Source organism: Hypanus sabinus, chromosome 4 (assembly GCF_030144855.1).
Source record: "Hypanus sabinus isolate sHypSab1 chromosome 4, sHypSab1.hap1, whole genome shotgun sequence".
NCBI lineage: Eukaryota > Metazoa > Chordata > Chondrichthyes > Myliobatiformes > Dasyatidae > Hypanus > Hypanus sabinus.
In genome coordinates this window covers 121,669,934-121,695,957 of record NC_082709.1, presented here as the reverse complement: position 1 = coordinate 121,695,957, position 26,024 = coordinate 121,669,934, and the positions used below count along the sequence as shown (strand labels likewise).

The window sequence follows — 26,024 nt, the reverse complement described above, 5'->3', positions numbered from 1 at the left end:
ACTAAAGATGAAAATCTTTATAAACTCTAATGCTATTATTTCAAATTATATAATGCATGTGCAAAAGACAGAACCTGCTATTAATACAACAATTATCTCCAACAAAGTGGAAAATGAATATTAATTTTTCATTAGCAGAATGCTTTGCCTTGCGTTAAATATTACATCTTGGCTTTGGTAGATATATGAAGTAGAGATTACTGCTTGGTCAATCTCCCTTAAATCCTTCTTTAAGTACATAACTGACTGGGAAATAAAATTTCTCAATTAAAAGGAAATAAAGATGCAATAAAGCAATAATGGAATTCGGATGTGCTCTGAAGAAGAAAATGAAAAATCTGTTATGTTAATTGGCAGTCACTTGCCTTGCATTACTAGAATTGTTTTCTGGCTCGGTTTCCAGCTCTTTGAAGCAGCTATTACACACCGGAAATCTTTGCCAGGCCGTGTTTGCTAACATCTAAACCGATGTTCGACAGTGAAGAACCAGACGTTGTTTGACTAAGTTCTTGAATAGTTTCAAAGTTGGGAGTTGCTTTTGTATTCTTCCATACTCAACCATAACTCATACATTCCGTATTTTGGCAAAATTTCTTCTGGATCAGCCAATACCTGTGAATTAAATGTGTTTCCATTCTGAGTCCATTTACCCAACTGCAAACTTCAATATTGAGGGGAACATCTGGATACCTGATTTGAAATGGAAAAGGAGTGAATTTTAAGCAGTTAATTCTGTTTTGGTGCCATTCAGTGGCAGCCATTTATCATCACCATTTAAATGATGTTTTACCTTAATTCATACCTTGCTTTCAATTGCAGCTCTCTGCATTACAAGCCAAGGTGCACTACTTAAAGTTTCTCAGTGACCTGCGATTGTATGGAGGCAGAGTTTTTAAAGCTATGCTGATGGTAACGTATCTTATTTCTTCCTCTTTCTTCTAACATATATATATATGTTACAACAAAAAGATTGTGTTCATCTGAGCTGTTTAAACGTCAGTAATTATAATCCCATGATGAACATGCTTTAGGCACAAAGAAAAATATCAGTGATAATATATTGGCTTGAACTGATAATTCTGCTTACAAACAAACCTCATTGACTCTTTGCTGTAATCTACTGATATGTTCTACTTAAACAATTCAGTTATGTCAAATCTTGATTTTGATTTAATCATCTTTGTGTACTGCACAACAGTTTAGGAAAACTGGTTGCTGGGTAAAATTAACTCAAAGATGTTTAGAAACAATGTTATGTAGTTTTAAGTTGTGAATTTGCTCTTCAAAATAGGTTGAAAACTTCCAGTGGCATAAGTTTAAGCATCATGTTAGTGCATGATTAGGTTCACTTGGAAATGTTCATTTATTATGTGTTAGTCACCATTTGTCATTAGAAACTTCAGGAAAGTCAAAGATTGGTTGCAACACAGGTTGACAACATAGTCATCACATTTTCTACTGGTCAAAATAAAATTGAAAGGCTCAGACCGGGTCCATACTGGAAAACATTCTGCTGACTGCTCACTGCTAACTGAATTTGATAGCCTTATCAAGAGACTGTTGAGAAATTACTTTTGTGAAAATGGGAAATGCAGCTTTGATCATGACATGTCACTAATGTAGCTTATATAGACTGTGTCAGGTCACCTCTCTCCTCAGTTGACAGCCCTCATATTGTCAAAGAGTAAAATTCATTTCCATTTGGAGAAAATCAGTACATACTGCTGACCTGCTTTAGAAGTTTTAATTCACCAGCTACACTGAATGGTGAAAAAAAAAGTGTTGGATTCTTGCTTCAAAGAACTAAAAGATAGTTACCTTACTTCTAAAGACAGACAGACAATGGAATGAGGTCATGGTTGAAGTAAATGTCGCTAATTCTTCTGTTTAGGTATCTATGAAAAGAATAAAAGAATAAAATCATTTATATACATAGCATTTTTATATCTCTTTCAAGATATTCCAAAGCTTTTTATAGCCATTGTGGCTAATTTGAAGTGTAGTCATTAACAAAATTGCATTCATCTTTATCAACTAGTAAGACAATTTTTTAACATTATAATATCCCAAGACGTTATAATATTCCAAAATTTTATCAGATAAAATTTGCAAGGGACTGTTTGTAGTGTAAGAACTTCTAAGAGGTTGACTGCATCTCTGAGTAGTGGATCACTCTTCCGAGGTTCGTGGGTGGAGAAGTACTGAATGTGGAAATGCTATGCAGCTCAGCAAGTTCTACTTCAGTAAAAACCTACAGGGAATTTCTCTCATTTTGGTACCAAAATAATGACTCAGCAGACAAAATATTCCTGCGTTTTACTACCAAGACGTCAGCAGATTTAAAATTATTTTATTCATTATTTAAGTAAGGTTATCATCTGTTTATTTTAGCAAGGTAACACCTACGTGAAGTACTTAATGGCCAGGCACCCTGATCCATTTGTCTTTTACAAGGGTTGACCAATGTCTGATGAAATCTACAAAGGACAAGACCATCAGAAGTTTGCTCCTATAAATAATAAAATTAAACTCTGGAAAAGTAATTAAGCTCACATTGTTCAACCATGCAAACATGCAAAGATGTGAACTGGAACATGAGTAAGATATTTGGGTCAATCTTAGCATTCAATAAGATCATGGTTGAACTGATTTAAATTCAACTCTCTGTTCCCACTTATCTACAATAAGCTTCAACTCCATTATTCTTTAGATAGATTCTAATTCTGCCATATAAAAATATTCAAAGACTAGTTTCAACACTGTCTGAGAGTGGTTCATCATAGTGTAGGGAATAGAGGCATCAATTCCTTCTAGTGTACAGTTATTTTTATGTTGGTTTGTTTTTGAATCCCCCCCAGTCCTACTTATAACCATGGGTTTATCTTAGCAAATGCCACGAGAATATTACAAGAGGCGTACCATGGCCATAGATAAGAGTACGTCATTAAAAATTATATTTTAAGAGGGAATATTTCAATGCAATCATGCTAGATCATTTTGACTCTGCTCTGTTGCTCACTTTACTGTAATTTTTCCTGGATCATGTTGCGTTTATTGTTTATTTAAGCAGTTACATACATGTTCAGATAAAGAACAGTTGTTATTTTGAGCAAAAAAAAAGATTTCAGACTACAGGTAATGGTAAGTACTAGCCATCCAATTGAAGCAGATTATTTTTACTCTCCGCACAATTGTTATTCACAACACCTTCCCTGCAATTATGAGAATTAATGAATTGAAATGTACCAGGATTTATCAGTAGGCAACATTTCTTCCAGTCAAGTGATAGGCTTTCTCATTCTCTTGAAGTGGGAAATTATTGTATGATTTTTTTCCTAATTCTTATTATGGAGTATGATTAAGTTACAAATGAAGAAGTGTTGAAAAGAGAGTGTGACCTCATTTTGTCTTTATTTATTACATAAATCAGCAAGGGGAGAAGCACTCTGAAGTCACATTATTAGTCGGGCCAAGGTATGGAATAAGCCATGTGATTAATGCAAAAACACACCTGGTGGCCCTGCTGGCTGACTTCAGCCACGTGAATAAGATCGAGATGTTCTCGGAAGAGGAAAACAATGTGAGAGTTGAACTGAATGTGCTGGATGTCAAGGTAAGAAAACATCATTCATTGGGAAGTGTCAGGAAGGTCAGTGAGGTGAGTGATCAGGAACCTGATTTACAAAGCAAGAGGTTGAGGCAGATGCAATGGGAGGAAAATTGATCGGCAGAGGGAAATGAAAATAAATCAAAATCCTGTGTTTTCCACAACAAATTAATTCACAAAATTCTGGTACTATCTCTTAAAACTCTTGGACCAGTTAGTAGTTTCTAGAGTGGAGGCAACTACTATCATCATTAAATTAGACATGCAACTCAGATTTGATATTACTGTAAGATCTCCTAACTTACCTTCACAGAAGATTGTGTTTAACAATTTTATTCACCTTCAATTGCTTTAATTTCAGGCAATTCCAAATGGACAGAATTTAACAAGTGAATATGCCAATCTAATCACAAAATTGTTTCTGTTGATGTTAAAGGAGGTTTACAGATTAAAGTTTTCAGCATCAGCTTTCTTTTTAACTGCTATTCATTACGGGTGCCAGATGTCTTCGTGGAACTATATAATTCATGGTTACCGAGGGCGGGTTTGGTGGTTTAACAAACTGAAATGTATTTTCCACGCTGCAATGCAAGATTCTCAAACTATTATCTTTTTTTTCAGCCCATTATATTATTAATGGAGTCAACGGATGCAATGAACCTTGCCTGTTTGACAGCTGGGTATTACAGGCTGTTGGTGGACTCTCGTCGCTCCATATTTAACATGGCTCATGGAAAATGCATTGCAAATAATGAAGCAGGTATTAGTTCTGAACATGCAACCTTTCTAAACTTGATACTGGAAAGCCACTTGTTATTATGTCCAAATACCAGAGTGTCACATACACTCTGAATGTGCAATATTTTTAGGTACAGCTAGAACTGTTGGGGAGGATTTCAACTGATTTGGCACGGAAATGGAAACCAGAGTGATGGGGCTGAAGATAGAGCAGTTGGCATACAAGTCGATGCAGTGTGTACTGAGGAAGGACAGGCAGATGACAGGGCAAAATTGCAATGTGTGATGAGTTGATGTGTAACATGCAGGCAAAATTAAAAAGGGTGATGAGTACAGCACTGAAGGTGTTACATTTAAATGCCTGCAATACACGGTATAAGGTAGATGATCTCATAGCGCAGGTAGAGATTGGCAGTTATGAAGTTGTGGGTATCACAGTTGAAAGAAGATGATAACATAGCTGCTTAACATACCAGGATACAGCTTATATTGAAAGGACAGGCAGGTAGGCAGAGGGGGTGGGGTGGCTCTTTGGTAAAAATCAAATCCACAGAAAGAGGTGACATAAGACTGGAAGATGTAAGATCCTCGTGGGTAGAGTTAAGAAACTGCAAGTGTAAAAGGACCCTGATAGGAATTATATACAGGCCTCTGAACTGTAGCTAGGATCTGGGATATAAATTACAACGGGAGATGAAAAAGGCATGTAGTAAGGACAATGATAGTCATGGGGATTTCAATGTGCAAGTAGATTCAGAAAATCACTGGAAATCGCTGAATCCGAAGAGAGTGAATTTGTAAAATGTCTTCAAGATGGGTGTTTTGAGTCTAATAGGGGAGAGGCAATTCTGGATTGGGTGCTGTGTAATGAACCGGATTTGTTTAGGGTGTTTAAGGGACAGTAATCATGATAGAATTCATCCTGCAGTTTGAGATACGGAAGACAGAATCAGAGATATTAATTTTAGAATTAAATAAAAGGAATTACAGAAGCATGAGAGGAGCTGGCCACAGTTGTTTGAAAGGGGACACTATCAGGGATGATAGCAGAACAGCAATGGCTGGATTTTCTGGGGGGAAATGGAAGGTACAGGATAGATAGATCCTAAAGAAGAAGAAGTATTTCTAAAGGGATAATGAGGCAACTGTGGCTGACAAGGGAAGTCAAAGCCAGCGTAAAAACATAAGAGAAGGCATATAATATAGCAAAAATTAGTGGGAAGGTAGAGGATTGGGAAGCTGTTAAAACCCAACAAAGGGTAACTAAGAAAGCCATCAGGAGAGAAACGATGAAATTGAAGATTGGCTGAGTGACGATGCAGACTGGGAATTAAGGGGGCCTTTTCGGGCTGGCAACCGTAGACAGGTGGTGTTTGTATTGGAACCGCTTCTTTTCACGTTACAATTTGAATGATGGAATTGATGGCTTTGTGGCCAAGTTTGCAGATGAAACAAAGATAGGTGCAAGGGCGAGTAATGATGAGGAAGCAGGGAGTCTGCAGAAGGGCAAACAGATTGGGAGAATGGGTAAACAAGTGGCAGATGGAGTAGAGTGTAGGGAAGTATATGGTCATGCGCTTTAGTCGAAGAAATAAAAGCATAGACTATTTTCTATGTGTGGAGAAAATTCAAAAATCAGAGATGCAAGGGGTCTTAGGAGTCCTAAAGGGTAACCTGCAAGGTGGGTCAACGGTAAAGGACGGCAAGTGCAATGGTAGTATTCATTTCAAGAGGGCTCGAATATAAGAGCAAGGATGTTATGCTGAGGCTTTATGAGACATTGGTCAGACTACAATTTGAATAGTGTGATCAGTTTTGGGTCCCTTATCTGAGGAAAAAAAATGTGTTGGTATTGGAGAGGGTCTAGAGGACGGTCACAAGAATGATTCCAGGAATGAAAGGATTGATTTATGAAGAACGTCTGATAGTTCTAGGTCTGTACTCACTGGAGTTTAGAAGAATGAGGAGGGATCTCATTGAAACCTATCAAATATTGAAAAGCCTAGTCTGAGTGGATGTGGAGAAGATGTTTCCTGTAGTTGGGGAGTCTAGGATCAGAGGGCACAGTGTCAGAATAGAGAGATGTCCATTTAGAACAGAAATGAGAAGTAATTTATTTAGCCAGTGGGTGGTAAATCTATGTGATTGATTCCTATGATCATCTTTGGAGACCAAGTCATTGAGTACATTTAACTCAGAGGTTGATAGAGTCTTGGTTAGTTAGGGTGTTAAATATTACAGGGAAAAGGCAACAGAATTGGGTTGAAAGGGATAATAAGTCATCCACGGTTGATTGGTGGTGTAGATTCGATGGGTCAAATGGCCTAATTCTGCTCCTTTGTCTTATAATCTAATAGTCTTTTGATACATTATGAGAAGGCAGCAATGGAAGTTTACATGAGAGGTTTATGCCAAGGTTGAGAGATTAAGTGAGATTCCTCGTGCACTGTCTTCAGTGAAAATAGTGAATGAGTTTATGACTCCCTATGGTGATGTTATTATTAAATTTGTTAGGTGTTGATGATTTTTGACATACTAGAATTGAAATCACTCAGGTCTGCCTAATCAGCTTTTGTCCATAAGCTCGTTCCTCAATGGTAACTCGAAATATGCTTGCTGCTTTGATCTGTTCCTCCACATACTCAACTGAAGTCAATTCAATATACTCAATTGAATTTTTGAGCCAGACATTTCACAGTAGGTTTAATTTCATTAACCTAACAGCAACCAACTAACCATTTGGCACTTAGTCAAATGCAAAGTGAAAGGTATCTAAAAGCTCCAGAATATCTTCCCATTGTATGTACCATTCCCTATTGAATCAATCAACTTTAAATCTGTACGTTTGCTATACTTCCTTTAGTCATAGAGTCGTAGAGCACCTCAGCACAGAAATAGACTGGCCTGGTCTTCTGCACATCCTATCTACCTATACTCAGACCATAGCCCTCCATAAACCTTTCATCCATGTGTATATCCAAACTTCTTTTAAATGAACTGCATCTGCCACTTCTGCTGCCAGATCACTCCACATGCATACCACCCTCTGAGTGAAGAAGTTCCCCTTAAATATTTTGCCTTTCATCATAAACTGATGTTCCTTGGTTCTAGTCTCACCTAACCTGAGAGAAAAGCCCACATGCATTCATCCTATCTATACCCCTCATAATTTTATATAGTTCTGTAAGACCTACAACCCCACCCCTATTTTCCTGTGTCTCAAGGAATAAAATCCTGACCTATTCAACTTTTCCTTGTTACTTGGGTCTTCAATGACCCCATCTAACTGTTATGCCACTTTCAAACAATTATGTATCTGTATTCCCAAGTCCTTCTGTTCGACGACACACCTCAGAGTTTGACTACTCTATAGATCACATCCTAGATTATCATCCTTCACACTGGTCTGCACTGGTCAGATCACTTTGCAAACCTTGATAGTGTTCCTGACTATCCACTATACCCCCAATCTTGATGATATTCGCAAATTTATTGATCCAGTTTACTACATTGTTATCCAGATCACTGTTGTAGATTACAAACAACAATGGAACTAGCAGCAATCCCTGTGGCACTCCAATAGTCCAAGGCCTCCAGTCAAAGTGACGATCATCTACTACCACTCTCCAGCTTCTCCCACTAAGCCAACATTGAATCCATCCTGAATGCAAGCAATTTAACCTTGTGTTTCAGCTTCTCAAATGCCTTGCTAAAGTCCATGCAGACAATGTCCACTGACCTCCCTTCATCATTCTTCTTGGTAACTTCTTTGAAAAGCTCTATAAGATTGTTTAGACATAACCTTTATTTCATCATTTATCAATTCTCATCTGATCCTGAAAGCTATGCACCCTGGAGCTAGCTAAGTACTCAGTTTGCATTGCTTGTGTATATTTAACTCAATTTCAATATTCTGTCTAGTGTGCAACTAAATAACATGAGCACTACCTGTATTACTGGAGTTCTCTGACAGATCTGCGGATTCTATTCAGTTTTACAAGTTAACAACTTAATACTTTTATCAATCTAAAAAAGTGCCGAAAAGAATTTACAAAGAAATGCACAACAAACTCCAAATCACTTCTTAGAGTTAAGTTTTCCAGTTCAAAGTATGTTAAGCTGACAACTTCGTCTATAGAGGATACATTCTGCAAACTTTCAGTCAGATGGTTTACAAGATCAATTGCACGTGCCTGGCAAAAAATTATATCATAATATTGCTTTCAGCTGACTTCACCCAGCTATTTTGCTGGCCACATCACTTGCTACACTCTATGAAGTGTACACAGGTAAATGTTGCTATAGATTTCATGTTGTTCTTGTCCAGATTCAGTATCACTGGCCTCTCCCATAAGCGAAACATGCTTAGAGAAATTTACAACCCAGTTCAATATCTAGTCAGGTGTCAGCGTGGCATAGAACTATGATAGTAAAGTCCCATGACAAATGTAATTTTGCATACCCTATCATGTGAATTTTTCCAGAATCCTGAAATGTGGACTAGTTTAACAGACTAGTTTGAAACAAAATGAAGCTTCTGACAGCTTGTCTCTAATTTATGCCCAGGCTGCAATAACCCTTTCACAATTGTACCTTGGCCGTTTCCCTCTCCTCCAGCACATTCTGCTCCTGTGGTCACCTCACCCCATGCCTCTTGTGTTAAAATTCTCATTCTCCACTGCCAGCCTCACTACCTGATCACTGCATTCCTTGTGCTGATGGTACTCCTTTTCTGGCTAACAGTTTGGCACAGCTGAGTGTATTGCCTGGCAACAGATGAGGACATTTGCTAATCCATAAGAGTATAAGACATTGGAGCAGAATTAGGCCATTCAGCCCATTGAGTCTGCTCCGCCATTTGATCATGGCTGATCCATTTCCCTCTTAACACCATTCTCCAACCTTCTCCCCATTACCTTACATGATAAGCCTTTCAATTCCGAAATCATGAATATCCTTTCTAAACTCTCCAATGCCAGCACATCCTTTCTTAGGTAAGGAGCGAAAATTACCCATAATATTCCAAGTGAGGCTTCACCAATGCCTTATAAAGCCACAGTACTTCATCATTGGACTCTGGCATGGTGGCAAAGGACTGGAAAATTGCTAATGTCACTCCACTCTTTAAGAAAGGAGAGAGGCAACAGAAAGGAAATTACAGACCAGTTAGCCTGACCTCAGTGGTTGAGAATATGTTGGAGTCAATTGTTAAGAATGAGGTTATGGAGTACTTGGTGACACAATACAAGATAGGAAAAAGTCAGCATGGTTTTCTTAAGGGAATAACCTTGCCTGATAAACCTGTTGAAACTCTTTGAGGAGGTTACAAGTGAGATAGATAAAGGGGATGAAGTGGATGATGTATATTTGGACTTGCAGAAGGCCTTTGACAATGTGCCACACGTGAGGCTGTTTACCAAGTTTAGAGCCCATGGTATTACAGGAAAGTTTCTAACATGGTTAGAACATTGGCTGATTGGTGGGAGGCAGTGAGTGGGAATAAAAGGATCCTTGTCTGGTTGGCTCCCTACCAGCAGTTTTTATAAGACTGCTTCTTTTTATGCTGTGTGTCAGTGGTTTAGATAATGGAATAGATGGCTTTGTGCCAAGTTTGCAGATGATACAAAGATTAGTGGAAGGGGAGACAGTGTTGAGGAAACAGGCAGGCTGCATGAAGATTTAGACAGATTAGGATAATGGGCAAGAAAGTGGCAAATGAAACACAATGTTGGAAAATGCATGATCAGGAAATAAACGTGCAGACTATTTTCTAAATAGGGATGAAATCCAAAAATCTGAGATGCAAAGGGACTTGGGAGTCATGTGCAGAACATGCTCAAGGTTAACTTACAGCTGGAGTCAGTGGTGAGGAAGGCAAATGCCATGTTAGCATTCATTTCAAAAGGTCTAGAATATAAGAGCAGGGATGTGATGCTGAGGATTTATAAGGCACTAGTGAGGTCTCACCTTGAGTATTGCGAACATTTTTGGGCTCCTCAACTTAGAAAAGATGTGCTGGCATTGGAGAGGGTCCAGAGGAGGTTCACAAGGATGATTCCAGGAATGAAAGGGATATGATGTGAGGAACATTTGATGGCTCTGCGCCTGTACTCACTGGTATTTAGAAGGATAAGGGGGTATCTCATTGAAACCTTTTGAATGTTGAAAGACCTAGACGGAGTAGATGCAGAAAGGATGCTTCCCATGGTGGGGGAGTCTATGACAAGAGGGCACAGCATTAGGAAAGATTGGTGTCTATTTCAAACAGAGATCTGATAAAATTTCTTTAGCCAGGTGTGGTGAATTTGTTAACACAGGCAGCTGTGGGAGCCAGGTTGTTGGGTGTATTTAAGGTGAATCGTGATAGGAGACTGATTGGACACAGCATCAAAGGCTATGGGGAGAGAGGCTGAGGAGGGGACAGAAGGATCAGCCATGATTGAATGGCACAGCAGTCTCAATGGGCCAAGTGGCCTAATTCTGCTCCAATTTCTTAAGGCCTTATTAGACAACACACAATCTAGAATCGCTGATCCTCTAGTGGCCTCAACCACAAGCTGCTTTAAAAAGCCATCTCATAGGCACTCTACAAATTCTCCCTCTTGGAATCTAAAGTCAGCAGTCAATCACATTGCTATGAGCTTGAAGTGAGCTCAAGACGTGAGAAGGCAAAGACAACAGCGATTCTTACCCCAGAATACCTGCAAACCAGATGGACTTTATATATCACTGTCCTGACACAAACTTTTTATTCCAAAGTTATTTAGGTAATTGAGTTTAAATTCCACAGCTGATCCAGTCAGCTCTGAGCATTGCTTGAGACCACATGTCAAGGCTTCTAAATTATCAAAGCAGTATTCAATCATGATTGTGTTACAATCAAGTCACCACCACTTGCTTAACATTATCATCACACTCAACCTTGATGGTCCCATTGTTGGTCTATATGAGATTGCTTCATTTTATCATTACCCATCTATATTTCTCCATACCAGCTAATTTCCCCAGCACTTCCTCCTCTCCTATCTGTCCTGGTGGAAACAAAATTCTTGTAATTCACTCCAAATTTTACTTTTAAATTCATAACTACATATTTGCTGCAGCACAAACATTTCTTCAAATATGACAGATATATTGATAATCTTTTAATATGTTGTTGAAGATGCCATCTTAAAACTGGTTTTATTTCATAGGTTGCCAATAGAGGTTCAATTTTTAAGATAAGATACAGGAGCAGAAGTAAGCTATTTGGCCCATCGAGTCTGCTCCGTCATTCAGTCATGGGCTGATCTAATTCTTCCAGTCATCTCCACTTCCCTGCCTTCTCTCCATACCCTTTGATGCCCTGGCTAATGAAGAACCTATCTATCTCTGCCTTAAACACACCCAATAACTTGGCCTCCACAGCTGCTCGTAGCAACAAATTCCACAGATATACCACCCTCTGACTAACGCAAATTCTCCACATCTCTGTTCTAAATGGACGTCCTTCAATCCAGAAGTCATGCCCTCTTGTCCTAGACTCCCTGCTATAGGAAATAACTTCACCATATCTAATCTGTTCAGGCATTTTAACATTCGGAATGTTTCTATGAGATCCACCCTCATTCTCCTGAACTCCATGGAATAGAGCCCAAGAGCTGCCAGTCCTTCCTCATATGGCAACCCTTTCATTCTTGGACTCATTCTTGTGAATCTTCTCTGAACCTTCTCCAATGTCAGTATATCCTTTCTAAAATAAGGAGCCCAAAACTGCACACAGTACTCCAAGTGTGGTCTCACAAGTGCCTTATGGAGCCTCAACATCACATCTCTGCTCTTATATTCTATACCTCTAGAAATGAATGCCAATATTGCATTCGCCACTGACTGATTTCATTTCATTTTTGCTTCAGTTTAGCTTTTTTGTCAAAATTGACACAATTCATGCATTAACTTAACATCTCAATAAAGCATAACTGAATCAGAACCAGAACTAACTATTATAGATTGGCTGAGTTGCACCCTAAATATCTCTTAACTAAATTTTCACTTTCTTTCATATATTCATTCGAATGGCTTTCCTATTTTTCCGTTTTTCCACTCACTTATGCAGTTTTTATTATTTCCACACAATAAACTAACTTTTCTTATAGTTAATTAAGATTGGTTAGTGGCAAAAAAAGAGCCTTTCGAAAACTATGTGTCGTATTCTTAAAAGAAAATGAAAGGGAACGTGTTCTTTGCCAGCATGTTATTTTATCAATAAAGAAAAGAGATTTTTCCTCATTGTTATTTATTCTTACTTGTTAAAACTAGAAACTTTACAACCTGAGATTAAGGTGGAATGTAAAACTAGAACTTAATCCGTAGTGCTTCCTGTAATGTATGAAAGAAAACAAAACCTTTCATACTCTGTGTATGAATTAAATAACTTTTACCATGAATCTCAGAGGCCCTTCCAGTGCTGGTGTTGTGGGACTTAACCTTTTCCCTAAGGGTTATATTTTTATGTCTGTTCATTTAATGGTTTGAAGTGGCTCTGAATGCCTTTATCAATATGCTAAGTATTTCTCTGCATATCTAGTTTCATTACATATCTGCTCCATAAAAACAGATCCCCTTAAGAGCAAAATGCAACTAGCATTAATGAACAAGTCATACCAAGCCTCTTCTATGCAGTTTCATCATATCACAGATGCAGTTGCATATATTGTTGCTCTGTCATCTTAAGTAGGATTAGCACCCAAAATTTCTGGTTCATGAGTATTCTTTCTGACAGAATCTCTTCGTAACTTGTACTTAGGGCCAGTGCAGGCTATTAGCTTTCAAAAGAATAGAAAAAGAAATGGAATAGAAATCTACAAGCAGATCATGAGCCAAAAGGTCTGTTTCTGTGCAATAGAGTTTAATAATTCTAGTATAACATCAGTCCCAAACATACAGCTGAGACTAAACAAATGCCTGAAAGTTACATTATGCTGGCAGCAGGTTTCATTCATAATTGCAAGGAAGGAGAAAGTCAATGAAATAAACACAGAAAATATTAGAAATCTTGGAAGTTTCTCTGAAGAAAGAAAGACAATTCACATTCCAATAAGTGATTAAGTGAGGTGTTAATCCTGTTTCGTTCTTTACAGAAGCTGCCTGATCTGTTGAGTATGTGTCATTTTCTGCTTTTATTTCAGATTTTCAGCATCTGATTTTTTCTTTGTTTGTTTTATGAAGCATTCAAAGATTTGTTTTCGTTTTAAATCATTCAACACTAAGCCCATACCCTTAGAATCTACGGCTCATTATTTAGGCCTTGAGTCAGCTCTTTGGAAGCGATTTGACCGTGATACAGAATGAATGGCTGTAGCAATGCAAACAAAATACAGTTCTCTATGTCAAGACTACCATTCTAGCAAGCAAATAAATTCAGAGCACAGCTTTTATTTTACATTCTAAGTGAGTTTACTCCTCTGGGTTTGACTGTCTTCCTCTTGTGCATAATAATCTACCCATTATATTTACACATCTTAATAGTTTCATGCATTATTATTTTATCATCAATTGATCCTGCTAATTTTCATGCCTTATCCAAGGAGACTGCAGTGTAGTAGTTATGTTACTGGGAAGACCTGGACTAATGAACTGGAATTATGAGTTCAATTTCTACCATGGGAGCTGTGGAATTTAAATTCAGATAAATACATAACAACCAATAATAAAATGGCAGGTTTGGTTGGTAATGGTGACTGTGAACTTTCTGTACTTTCAGAAAAAAAATCATCAGCTCTCTAAAATAGAAAAACATACAGTCTATTACATCGGTGACCCTAAACTCACGACCCTAACTGGCATGGTTCAATACCAATAAGGGATCAGAAATAATTGTTGGCCTTGCCTTCAACCACCATATTCTGTACATGATTATGTTCATTTTATTTTTTTAATGACAGAAACAGTGCCAATTTGTTGGCATGCTGTATGATTGAGAAACTGTTTATGCGCCCTTGAAAAAGTAGTTTTTTCCCCCCACAGTACAGATGATGGGCAAAGATGTAGTATTGTATAAGACTGCATAAGGATGGGACATAGAAGTGAAATTCAACATTTCCATAAGACCATAAGATATAGAAGCAGAAGTAGGCCATTCAACCCATCGAGTCTGCTCTGCCATTCAATCATAGGCTGATCCAATTCTTCCAATCATCCCCACTCCCCTGCCTTCATCCCAAATGCTTTGATGCCCTGGCTAAAAAGAGGATGCTTACATTGTTGGCAAGGCTAACAATTACTGTCAATCCTAAACTGGTCCCTGAACTTGCTCAACTTACTGGCCTATTGCATGGATGGTTAAGAGCAACGATTTTGGTAGGTGAGGAATCATGTTCAAGTCTGTAATTTTGTTTCATGAAGAACATTGGGGAACCAAATGGCTTCATACAACCATGCGGTAGTTCAGTCTTGGCCATTATTGTTACCGTCTTCCAATTTTGTTTTTATTTCTGTATGTGTATTTATATTCACCACTGTTAGGTGGAATTCAGACTTAGCTCCCTGGATCAATAGTCCAGTAACTTAGCCAGTATGCCATGATTTAAAACAGTGAGATATTGATGAAGTAATTGAACAGGGATGCCTTGAAAAGAAATTAAGTGGATATGGATGCAGAATTTCCAGCTTAGAAATTCTTAAATTCAATGCCCGTGTATTTGACTACCTGAGCAAAAGATCTTTAAGTCTAACTTATATCCATTGAAATCGTAATTCCTTTTTTAGAATAATGTCAGTATCATAGTTATTAGTGCGAGGCTGGAGGAAGGAAAGTGAAGAATATTGTTTTACAACTTTTGTTTAAGGAAGAAAGATGAAGAAAGTTCAGTTTTGTTTTCTGCAAACAGTAAAAACAAAATCTTCTTGCAGGATTGTATTGAAAATATTTTAAGGAGGTCAGAGAACAGAATGAGTAGATGCTGGTATGATTTACAGGTTAAAATCCTTGTGTTCAGTGCAGTAGAAAAAAATGTTCAAATTGGGCTGGTTATGTTGAATAACCAGTGAGTGTGTTGAATCAGTTTTTACAGAAAAGCAGATTTCAACAGTTCCATTTAATAGCAGAGAAGGTATACAATATACAACCTGAAATTCTTATTCTTCCCAAACATCCCTGAAAACAGAAGAGTTCCCCAAAGAATGAATGACAGTAAAAACTTTGGAACCCCAAAGGCCCCTACTCCCCCCTCCCCCTCCCCACTCGCGTCAGCAAAAAAGCACTGGCACCCTCCACTCAGCAAGCAATAGCAAAGCCACCAAGAGAGACCATTATCTGCAACAGAAACTAATCGTTCACCCCATCAATACAGCATACCACAGGCGCTCTCTCTCTCCCCAATAAAGAGACAGAGAGGTGTCACCCTTTCACAGTGGGAGGAGAGACATAGCAGAACAACTCACTGATTTGCAATGATAAAGTCATCCAATTCACTTCTTTTTCCTCGAGTTCACCGACTCCAGAATTGGCAACAAACTCTCCCCCACTAGCAAGAGAGAGAATGTGAACAATTCACGGAGTACAGGGACCCCAATAGCCAATCCGATGTTCTGTTTTCTCCCGCAATGCTTCAGTCAGCAGCACCAGTGTAGAGTTGTCCACAGGCCTGTGAAGTCTCGAAACCCCGAAGGCATAGCCGTCTTCTAGGCCGCGTCCTTGAGTTATCGAAAAGCGGCCAGTCTTGAGCCCCAAGGAGCAAGACCCACCGCTGCAAGATACTTTAAATCTGATTATAACTCTCAGTGATGGTCTACGACAAAACCCCATCCACCTTAAAAAGGAAAAAGAGAGACATGAAAAATAGAAATCAAGCTGTTTCTGCAGATGAGCTGGAAGGAGTCACTGTCTCAGCTTTGCCCCACATAGTTAGCTGGAAATCAAAAGGAAGTAATAGTTAATCAGAGGTGGAAGTAACCAAAATCTGTATATGCAAAATTTTCTTTGGAGAACATAATGGCACTGAGGGAGCAACAGGTCCTTGAGGTCAGATATTTTCCATCCCTGGATTGTAAAGAAAATAGGTTGGAGCATTGCACATACCCGAACTATATTCCTCTGAATTTCTGTTGACCTCAGATGTATATCACCCTGCACTTTGAAAAGGGGAGAAAATGAAAAATTATAGACCAGTTGGTCTAACAGATATTGTCATGGAAATATTCAGGGTCTGGAACTCTGCACAGCATGGCTGCCCATTTTCAACAAAGTGAGCAGAGAAAGCCAGCGTAAACTGGTAAAGCATAGTCATGCTGAATGAGTATGAAGCAGGTTTGTGGGTTGGCGAATGTCAATGGATGTTATTTACGTAATTCCAAAAGGAATTTGTTAAATCCCTTAGCAAGATACAGTCAGCTAAAGCTAAAACTCGCATGTGTAAGTGGCCATAGATGCTTAGTCATATGTTAATTTTCAATCAAGGATTTAAAGAATTTATTCACCAAATTTCTTAAGAATCAGATGGGAAATGGTATCTGGACATAGATCAAGTGATATTTCATTGAATACAATACAGATAATATATCCCAAATTTGCACTTTTATTCCAATGGATGACATAAAATTTATTTTGCTAGAGACAGAAACATCGCACAGATATCGTTACAGCCCCAGAGGTTTACCCACTGTTGGTGAAGTTAATCATTCTAGATGCATTGGGGTCTTGTATTCTGCTTCTGAAATTAACTGACTCTTATTGAATGAATTTGTGAGGCAAAATGCCCATTTGTTAACGGTTAAACATCCCTTATCGGTCATGATCATTAGCAAGGCTGTATATTTGTGAATAATTGCCCTTCTTTTATCTTTTTTTAATAGGCTCGGAGTACAAGACTAAACATGACATGCACAATGTAGAATGGAACTATTTACCGAAGAGTTCATGCTATAACAGGCCTAAGAAAGAAGATGGTCAATCATCGTCTATGAGAGAAACAAAGCATGAAAATGTAGATTTCTCAGATAGTCCAATTTACCATGAAGATTCAAGGGGGATTTTAATAAGTGAAATCACAGATGTTAATGATCATAGGCATCTAGGTGCTGAATACATGGACGCTGTGGAAGCTGAAAACAAAAACTTCAACAGGATGCCTCGTTCTGGGAAAGAGTCTACCAAAACGGTACAGGAAACTCCAAGAGGAGCTAAGGTATCCTTTGTCTTTGAGGACCACAATGTTGCTATCTTTAACCCAAGAAACCTTGGTTATGAAAGATTGTTGGATGATAGTCCCAGCAATTTGGACCAACAAATGTACTTGAACAACGCAAGCGACATTAAATGCCAAGACTTCTCATTCCCAGGGATTGATGTAGATAACATTGATTCAAATGCTGTGTATGCAAACATCAATGATAGCAGAATGTTTGCAAATGCAGAAAGCATTGAAGAACCATTGTTACATGACATCTGCTACTCAGAGACCACAGATGATGCTGAGGATGAAGATGAAGCCAGCTGTGAGGAGGATATCCCTCTTGGTGAGGTGGACAAAATGGACATCCTGAATATTTCTGGATCGAGTGATGACATAATTGACTTAACTTCACTTCCTCCCCCTGGGGGTGATGATGACGATGAAGATGACTTTCTGCTGCATTCTCTGAATGTAGCAATAGCTGCCCCTCCTCCTGGCTTCAGAGACAACAGCTCGGATGAAGAAGATAGCCAGCATCAGCCGGCACAAAGCTCAGGAAATGATAGCCAAAGCAAATGTTCCACAAGTGATGACATCCCTGTGTCACTCATAGATGCCATTCCTACGCAGGCTGAAGAGCAGAGTGGTGAGCAGGCACTGGATGACGCTGTGGTTTCAACCTTGCAAGCCCTGGAGGAGCTGGCAGCTTCCGAGGAGCAGTCTGTTCAGCAAACGGATGACAGCTCAGGTTCTTTCACCATAGTAACATTTATTCATTGACTGTCATAATGTTCCATCTGTAAACTTGTTAACAACTTGGAAACATTCCAGAACAAATTTTACCATCAGTTTTTGTCATCCCATTTTCTGATCTGGCATGCTAATGGAGCAATCATGTTTGATATTTCATGTGCAGGGTGCTTATTATGCACAGAGATTTAAGAATACTAAACGTTTTGTTTAATAAACCTGTTTTTTTGAGATTACAAAAGTGCCTATGATGAAGTAATTAATTGACTGTTTATTCTCTTATGGTATACAGGTGTAGTGATATTAAGAGCTTATAGTCCTGAGTCGTCATCGGATTCTGGCAATGAAACAAACTCCTCTGAAATGACTGAAAGCTCTGAGGTAGCCTCAGCGCAGAAGCACTCTGAGGGTTCCATGCACATGCTTGTGGCCACCAGCGAAGGCTATCAACAACTTCAAGAAGAGCAAACTGAGTTCCCGATTTCTCAGAGCGAGAACGTAGGGCCCACTTCCAAAGTGATTCCAAAAGTCACGCATTGCTTGAGCACTCAGCGAGGAACCAGTGCAAAGTCCAAAGCTGTGCCTTCGAAGCAAATTCTTCCTTCCGAGGAAATTGAAATGGAGCCGGAAACAATGGAGACAAAATCTGTCACGGACTACTTCAGCAAGCTGCAGGTGGGGTCTCTGATGTATTCATGTTCAAGTAAGCAAAAGTGCAAGGTGGGTGATACTAGCATCAAGATAGCAGTTGATGGTAGTGTATCAATGAAAAGGCAACATGCAAACAAAAAGATGGAAGTGGGTGATGACTTGTCAACTAACAGCAAGTACAACACACTGGTCGGAAAGAATAGCCAACGCACAACCACCTATGACTTAGAGAGCACTACTTTCCGAAAAGAGACACAAAGGTGGTTTCAAGTGTCAGGAGAAAAAATGAATGATAAGCACATCCCAGGGTTAATTAATGGTAAAAACTTTCACAAAGCTTGCCTAGTTTCTAGAACTGAACTTGATGAGAAAGAAACTGATGCTGAAATGGATGACCGGTGCTCCCTGGCCAGCACTTCAGGGCTTGGACGTGATGAGAGCTTTCTTTCTGATACTACCTACGGGTCTTCCGCCAAGCACCTGACTGATTCAGATGATACTGAGCTTTTCCCTGATGATCACTCTTCAGAGCTTCCCGAAGCTGAGCAGAGTGTGACTCGACTTTGTGAATATCATATGACAAAAAGAATGTCTTCTTTACAAAGTGAGGGCCATTATTCTCTGCAGAGCTCCCAGTGTTCTTCAGTAGATGCACCCTGCAGTACGAGCAGTAGCACATGCGCCACTCCAGTGGACTCTCCCCATTGTACCACTGAAATTAAACACATTCTATCAGAGTCTTCTCTAAAGAGTCTTGGTTACATTTCAGAAGATCAGCGAACACTTTTGCTTCAAAGTCATGGAACGTCCTATAAAGATCTGCATCCCCAAGCTGAAGCCGTGTGTCACAGAAGAACAACCCATAACACGCATGCACCTTCAAATGCTGAACCTATATTTGGTACCATACGTGACGGGTGCCACCGAGTACCCAAGATTAAAGAAACCACAGGTACCTTAGTAAACGGCGGTATTATTTACACAGGTGTTGAACCGCATAATTTTGTCGTTGAAAGTAAGGTAGTGGGTAAAGGAAATGATTATGTTCAAGGTCAAGAAGCTAGTCCTCTTTTGTCAGGTCTATCTCATGAAGTTAGCTCTGCAGATTGTAATAAAGATACACTGAAGGAGACATGTAAACCCAAAGTTGATAACAGTAGTAACGCATCTCAAGAAATTACTTTCAGCACATTTCCTCACCTTAAAAGCACATCAATCACTTTCCCAAATGAAAATGACTGTGTCAAAGTTAATCAGAATTTTTCTAAGCCTCATAGATCTAACACATTAACATTTCCATTATTAGCCTCGACATCAAAAGACCTAGATCAATTTAAACACCAGGAATTGGTTACAGTGGGTAAACATAAGTTACTTAAAAGTTCACGATGTAACTTTAGAAATATATTGTTTGCATCTTTACCATCCAAATTGAGGAGGGACAATGAGTTAGCTAAACAGAGGACTCAGAAGGATAGGGAGCTGGAGGAAAGAATTAACAGGGAAAGGAGACAAGTTGCCTGTTCTGAGAGACAGGTAAGACAAGACCCGCATTCTGAGCAGTGTCCCAGTCTGAGTAAAGGAGCTGCCAGTGAGAATGATAAAGCTCTGCCTGGAGGTTTTCAGGAGAAGCAGCTCTCTGCTAAGGACAAGCAGTGCAACCCAGATTGTAAATTGCAGCATGTTGTCAAGGAGATGCTTAATGACTCTCTGTGTTTTTCTGCCGCCCCTAGTGTAGCTTGCACAGAGCCTGAGCAAGGAGGAAGAGGAGGTGCAACTTCAGCTTTCAGTAATCAGTTCAAAGGCGACAACATTCCCCTGCCATCAAACACTTGCAATGACACAAAGGTGCCAACTACCTGCCAAGAGTCACCTAATCTTCTCAAAGAAGGACAAGGGCATTCAACATCACTTCATAGGAATAGCCATGAGGGCAGAGGAGGAAGCCTTAAAATTCCTCCCAGAAAGAAGGTGCTGAGGCGTTGCAGCAGTAGCATTACACCACGAATGAGAAGTGCAGAAACCCAACTAGAAAAATCAAGGAGTTCCATAGGATTCCAATATTCCGATCTCCTCGAGGTACCCAATCCCCAACTTGTACAGAAGAGAGTAGAACTTCCTCTGGGTGAGAGCATATCCGAGTGCCACTCTCAAGGATCAGTGACAACAAATTCATCATGCAGTTCCACCACTGCAAACAGTAAGGGGAGTCGGAGACTATCGCAGACATTTTCAGTGCAAAAAGATTTAAGGCAGCCTAGACAATTGCCTTTCCTGAAGGTGGAGATGGGCAACTGGAAGTGTCATCGGCCTTTCATCTATTGTTTCCTCAATAAGGATGTTGATGCTGATGATGATGGTGATGGTGGTTATAGCAGTAAGGACCAATTAACTTACTTAGACCAAACTCCTCAGTTCCCCAGTTCATCCACAGCAACCTGCACCACTTCTCGCCCTGCCAATGCTGGAAGAGATGTGGGACTGACCGCCGCACCTTACAGGGAGTCTGGTAGCCACAGAGAGCCTCAGCTGAATGATGCCAGCCTTGGTGAGGTGGAACTTGACATCAAGATCAGCAGAATTAACACCCTGAAGGAGAAGGTGTACTCGATGCCAGGCGGATTTCTGGCAGCTCAGAAAGATGCCAATGAGTTGCTGTCTCTCCTGCAAGCAAGCATTGGGGAGAAAGAACAGGCGAAGCCAGATCACTACCAGCTTCGGTTTAACCAGTACAAGCAACTGTTGTCAATTGAATCACGAGAGTTGGGAAGTGCTTGCAGAAAAATGGCTGCAGTGGAAAAGAGTCCAGAGGAAATGCTCTTAGCTATGACTTCCAGCTTTCAAGTACTGTGTTGCTTAACAGAAGCCTGCATGCGATTAGTTAAAGTAATGAATTCTGAAACACAGCAACAGGAAATCGTTGCTAAGGTAGACGAAGTTGTAATGAACTATATTTGTCTATTGAGGGCTGCTGAAGCAGTATCTGGGGCAGTCCCCGTTGACCCTCATGTTAAGGTTTTAGCACGACATTCAAATACCATGACAGCTATCGTAAGCACACTAACCCGTTCACTTAAAACGCTTTTAAATAAATAACATGCAAATTGTACTTTAAAATGTACCCTTGTAAAGCCATACATAGAGTTTACTGTAAGTGTGGGTCACCACATGAAACTGCTATTAAAGAAACTTGGTTTTGTGTACATACAGTATGTTTTATACCATGAGCCTGTGGGATATTAAGATGTTATACAGCTCTATCTATTAGGACTGAAATGTAATTGAAAAACCCTTTGTAATGGCAAGGAAATATAGAAAGCAATGGTAAAAATTTTAGTTATTTTTCATATGATACCTGTACTCCAGAATGATTTAGTGCCCAAATCAGACGTGTCAAGGTCCCCTACTACTGTAACATGGAGTGGGTTGGGGGTGGGGGGGATTAGGGTTGAGGGTGGCGGGAGGAGAACAACACTGGTCTCCCATGTGATACTGCATCACTCTGTAAATAATAAAGTATTATCTAAAATTTTAAAGTATGCTTTTTAACCGATGCAAACTACATAAACAATAAACAAACAAAACAGTTCATCATGTCTTATTATTGGGGCGGGGAGTTGGGAACAAATCATGAACTATTAAATAATGGCATTTCCTTTGACTTCTTACAAGAAGAATCATTGGGAATTATTCTCATCTAATAGGAATGTTGAAACTACATAATTAGGGGAAATGTTTTTGGACTTTGTGATTTACTTAAATGCATAGTTACATAAAATTCATTTTTAGCTGAAGGCCTGTCTTATACTTGAAAGTCAGCTGACATAATGGGTAATTAGCTATATTTTTATTAAGCAGCTGAACCACTGTAAGTTGTTTCCTTCCAGACATGTCAAAACTTCCCGTTTAGCAGGAATTTGTACAGCAGAGTAGCTGCAACAAATAAAAGAAGACAAGGTGTTTACTGTAGAAAGGGAGAGGACGTCCCTGTATCCGTTAATATTGCACTACTTGTCTCATTTTGACAGCTTTTGGTTGCATGATATTAGTTAAGGCCAATGCAGAAACAGGATAGGATTGCAGATGTCCTCAAGAGGCAATGATCCAAACTATTTTCAATGAAAAATAAATATCAAACATATGTGAGCTCTTTGATGCAATCACCAGTGGACTTAATCAGTGCCAACGTCTCCCACTTCTTATTCATTCAAGGAATATGGGCTTCGGAGGCTGGGCATTCATTTTATGTCCACCCCTAAATGCCTCAGAGAAAGTGGTGTGAGTAACTTCCTTGTTCGGCTGAAATCCCTCGTGTGTGCATAGACCAGCAATCCCAGCATAAAGTCCACAATTTCCATCTAGTGACCGTGAAGGAATGATGATATATCAGGATGGCCTGTGGCTTGGATGGCAACTTCGATCGGGTGGTGTTCCTGTGCTCTTGCTGCCCTTGTCCTGCGAGCTGTTGGGTTTGTAAGGTAAGGTTGTCTAAGGATTCTGAGGGAGTTGCCGCAAGACATCCTGTGAGCTATCTGCACTGGTGTGCTTCTGCTCGCATTGCACCGCAAAGTGGGCCTGCTAACTGAAGCAGGCAGAGTACTCACAGACCACTATTACCATGGCATCAAACAGCTTGGTGGATGATTATGTTCATTAACTTGATTTTGAAGTCTTTTGAGATTGTTAAAATTGCACAGCAATTGTCAAACTGTAAAAAGAATGTTTAAGTCAATTCTTAACACTTCTTCAGGTAATAAGGCAAATTGGTTCATGTCTGCCCTATTCAGATAGGCATGAAGTATCCCAAAGGACATACTAACAAGATTAAAATAATTTCTTCAGTGAATAGTATCAATAAATAGATCATCAATCATTTATATTACAAAGAACATAGACCAGTATAGCATAGAAACAGGCCCTTTGGCCCTTGATGTCTGTGCTAACTGTGAAGAGAACTTAAACTAATCTCATCTGCATGCACATGATCTTTACCTCTCCGTTTTCTACCTTTCCAGGTGCCTGTTCATGTGTCCATCTAAGTACCTCTCAGCCATCACTAGCATGTCTGTTTCCACCACCTCCCTTGCCATTCTATGTGTAAAAAAGACTTGCCTCACAAATCTCCTTAAAACCTTCCCCTTCTCACCTTAAATCTACACCTTCCAGTATCAGTCATTTCTACCATTGGATAAAGACTCTATCCAATCTAAGCTTCTAGTGACTTCATATACTTCCCTCAGGTCCTCAGCCTCAGACGTTCCAGAAACAGCTTTCCAAGTTTGTCCAACTTACCCTTGTAGCTGATACTCTCTAATCCGCTTCCCTTTGGTTGCTTTTCAGAGACAGAAGTATTTTGGTAATTTATTTAGAAGTGAGGTGACCATTATGTTTTCAAGCTCTTCTATTTTTGGGAACTTTGAGCTGTGATCATTTATGTTTTCCACAGTTGTTCATTCTTCAGTGCTCATTGACTTGGAGTTATGACAATTAATCAATGCCTATGTTACAGCAGCAGTGAATCATTAGGGAAATCATTCAGAGTGACTCACAGCAAACCTGGAATACTCATTAATTTCTATACAAAAAATACCTTGTTAACATATTCATTATTTGTCACAATAAAAGCAAGTTGCTGCAAATCTGAAATAAAATATGCTGGAAAACACAGAACTGTAGAGAGAAACTGAGTTAATTTTACAGGTTAATCAGTGACTCATCAACAGTTTTTAACCTGGATCATCTGCCCAGCTTTTTAAGGTAGGCTGATTTATTTCTTGTTACACAGTTATAAATATTTCCAACGGAATCGGAGCATCTCTTTAGATGTTTACTTGACTGACTTTTAAGGGTACAAATATCCATGAAAGTCACTCTCAAGGGGTTGAAATTTAAATGCTTGCACTATTATAATGTTTTTATATAACTGAAGAATTGTGCAGTACTAAATTTTTCAATTACACTTTCATTTTCAGACAGGTTCCTGGTTGACAAAAGCCAAAGAAGACTTTCAATTATTAGCACGGCACAATTGTCTTAACAATGACACTTGAGGAATTGCTTATTTGATAGTTTTGGTAAGGTTCTTGTCTTTTCAGGTTTTTTCTCTCTTACTGAGAAATTTGTTTCATAGAGTTCATACAGAAAGCTGACCATGGTGCTCCATCCAAGCTAATTCTATATGAGATTGTTAGCCCAAAACCTTCTAAACCTGGGCCTAGATACCTCCCGTGCAGATTTCCTCATGTGCTGACCCCAGTCAGTTCAGATTGCCAACAACATCTCCTCCACAATCATCACCAGCATAGATGCATCACAAAGCTGCATGCTTAGCCAGCTGCTCTACTCACTTTATGACTATGATTGTGTGCATAAGTACAGCTCCAATGCCACACTTAAGTTTGCTGACATCACCACGGTTGCTGGCCAAATCAAAGATGGTAATGAATTGGCATATAGGAGAGAAATTGAAAATCTGGTTGAATGGGGCCACTCAATGTCAGCAAAACCAAAGAGTTGACTACTTTCCACAGGATGAAGAAGTTGGAGGTCCATGAGCCAGTCCTCATTAGGAGAACAGAAGTGGGGAAGGTCAGTAGCTTTTAAATTTTTGTGTGATCATTTCAGAGGATCTGTCCTGGGACCAGCATGTAAGTGCCATTACAGAGAAGGCATGGCAGAGGCTCGACTTCCTAAGAAGTTTGTCTAGAATTGGTATGTCATTTAAAACTTTGACAAACTTCTGCAGATAGACACTGGAGGGTTTTATATCTGGTTTTACCATGCCTGGTATAGAAACACAAATACTCAGGAATGGAAAAGTACAAAATGTAGTGGATTCAGCCAAGACCATTGAATGGATTCAGCAAAGCCCAACTTACCAGTGAACACATTTACAAAGAGTGCTGTCACAAGAAAGCAGCATCCATCATCTAGAACCTTCATCATCCAGGCCACGCTCTCTTCTCACTACTACTATTGGGTAGAAGGTACAGGAACATAACAGCATGTTCAGGAACAGTTATGACTCTTCAGCCAACAGGCTTCTAAACCGGTGTAGATAACTTCACTCTCCTCAACTTTTAACTGATTCCCCAACCCACAGGCTCACTTTCAAGGACTCTACAAGC

At 39.4% G+C, this 26,024-nt stretch overlaps 1 protein-coding gene and 1 long non-coding RNA gene across 2 annotated transcripts in view; one reads left to right on the top strand and one right to left on the bottom strand.

The window, feature by feature from the left end:
• Nucleotides 1-20,768, top strand: part of frmpd4 (FERM and PDZ domain containing 4) — a 336,831-nt gene extending 316,063 nt beyond the window's left edge. Inside the window, exons 11-16 of the mRNA XM_059968060.1 lie at nt 820-909; nt 3,431-3,613; nt 4,229-4,367; nt 17,177-18,244; nt 18,539-19,849; nt 20,631-20,768. Of these exons, the coding sequence (XP_059824043.1) occupies nt 820-909; nt 3,431-3,613; nt 4,229-4,367; nt 17,177-18,244; nt 18,539-19,849; nt 20,631-20,635 (2,796 nt within the window). The 3' untranslated portion in view covers nt 20,636-20,768. The remainder of the gene's footprint in view (nt 1-819; nt 910-3,430; nt 3,614-4,228; nt 4,368-17,176; nt 18,245-18,538; nt 19,850-20,630) is intronic.
• On the bottom strand, nt 53-24,507 carry LOC132393164 (uncharacterized). Its single transcript, XR_009511769.1, has 4 exons — nt 24,190-24,507; nt 15,767-16,134; nt 1,819-1,895; nt 53-690 (listed from the first exon to the last, which is right to left on the bottom strand). It is a non-coding gene; the product is annotated as an uncharacterized LOC132393164 (long non-coding RNA).
• Nucleotides 24,508-26,024: the final 1,517 nt, after the last annotated feature.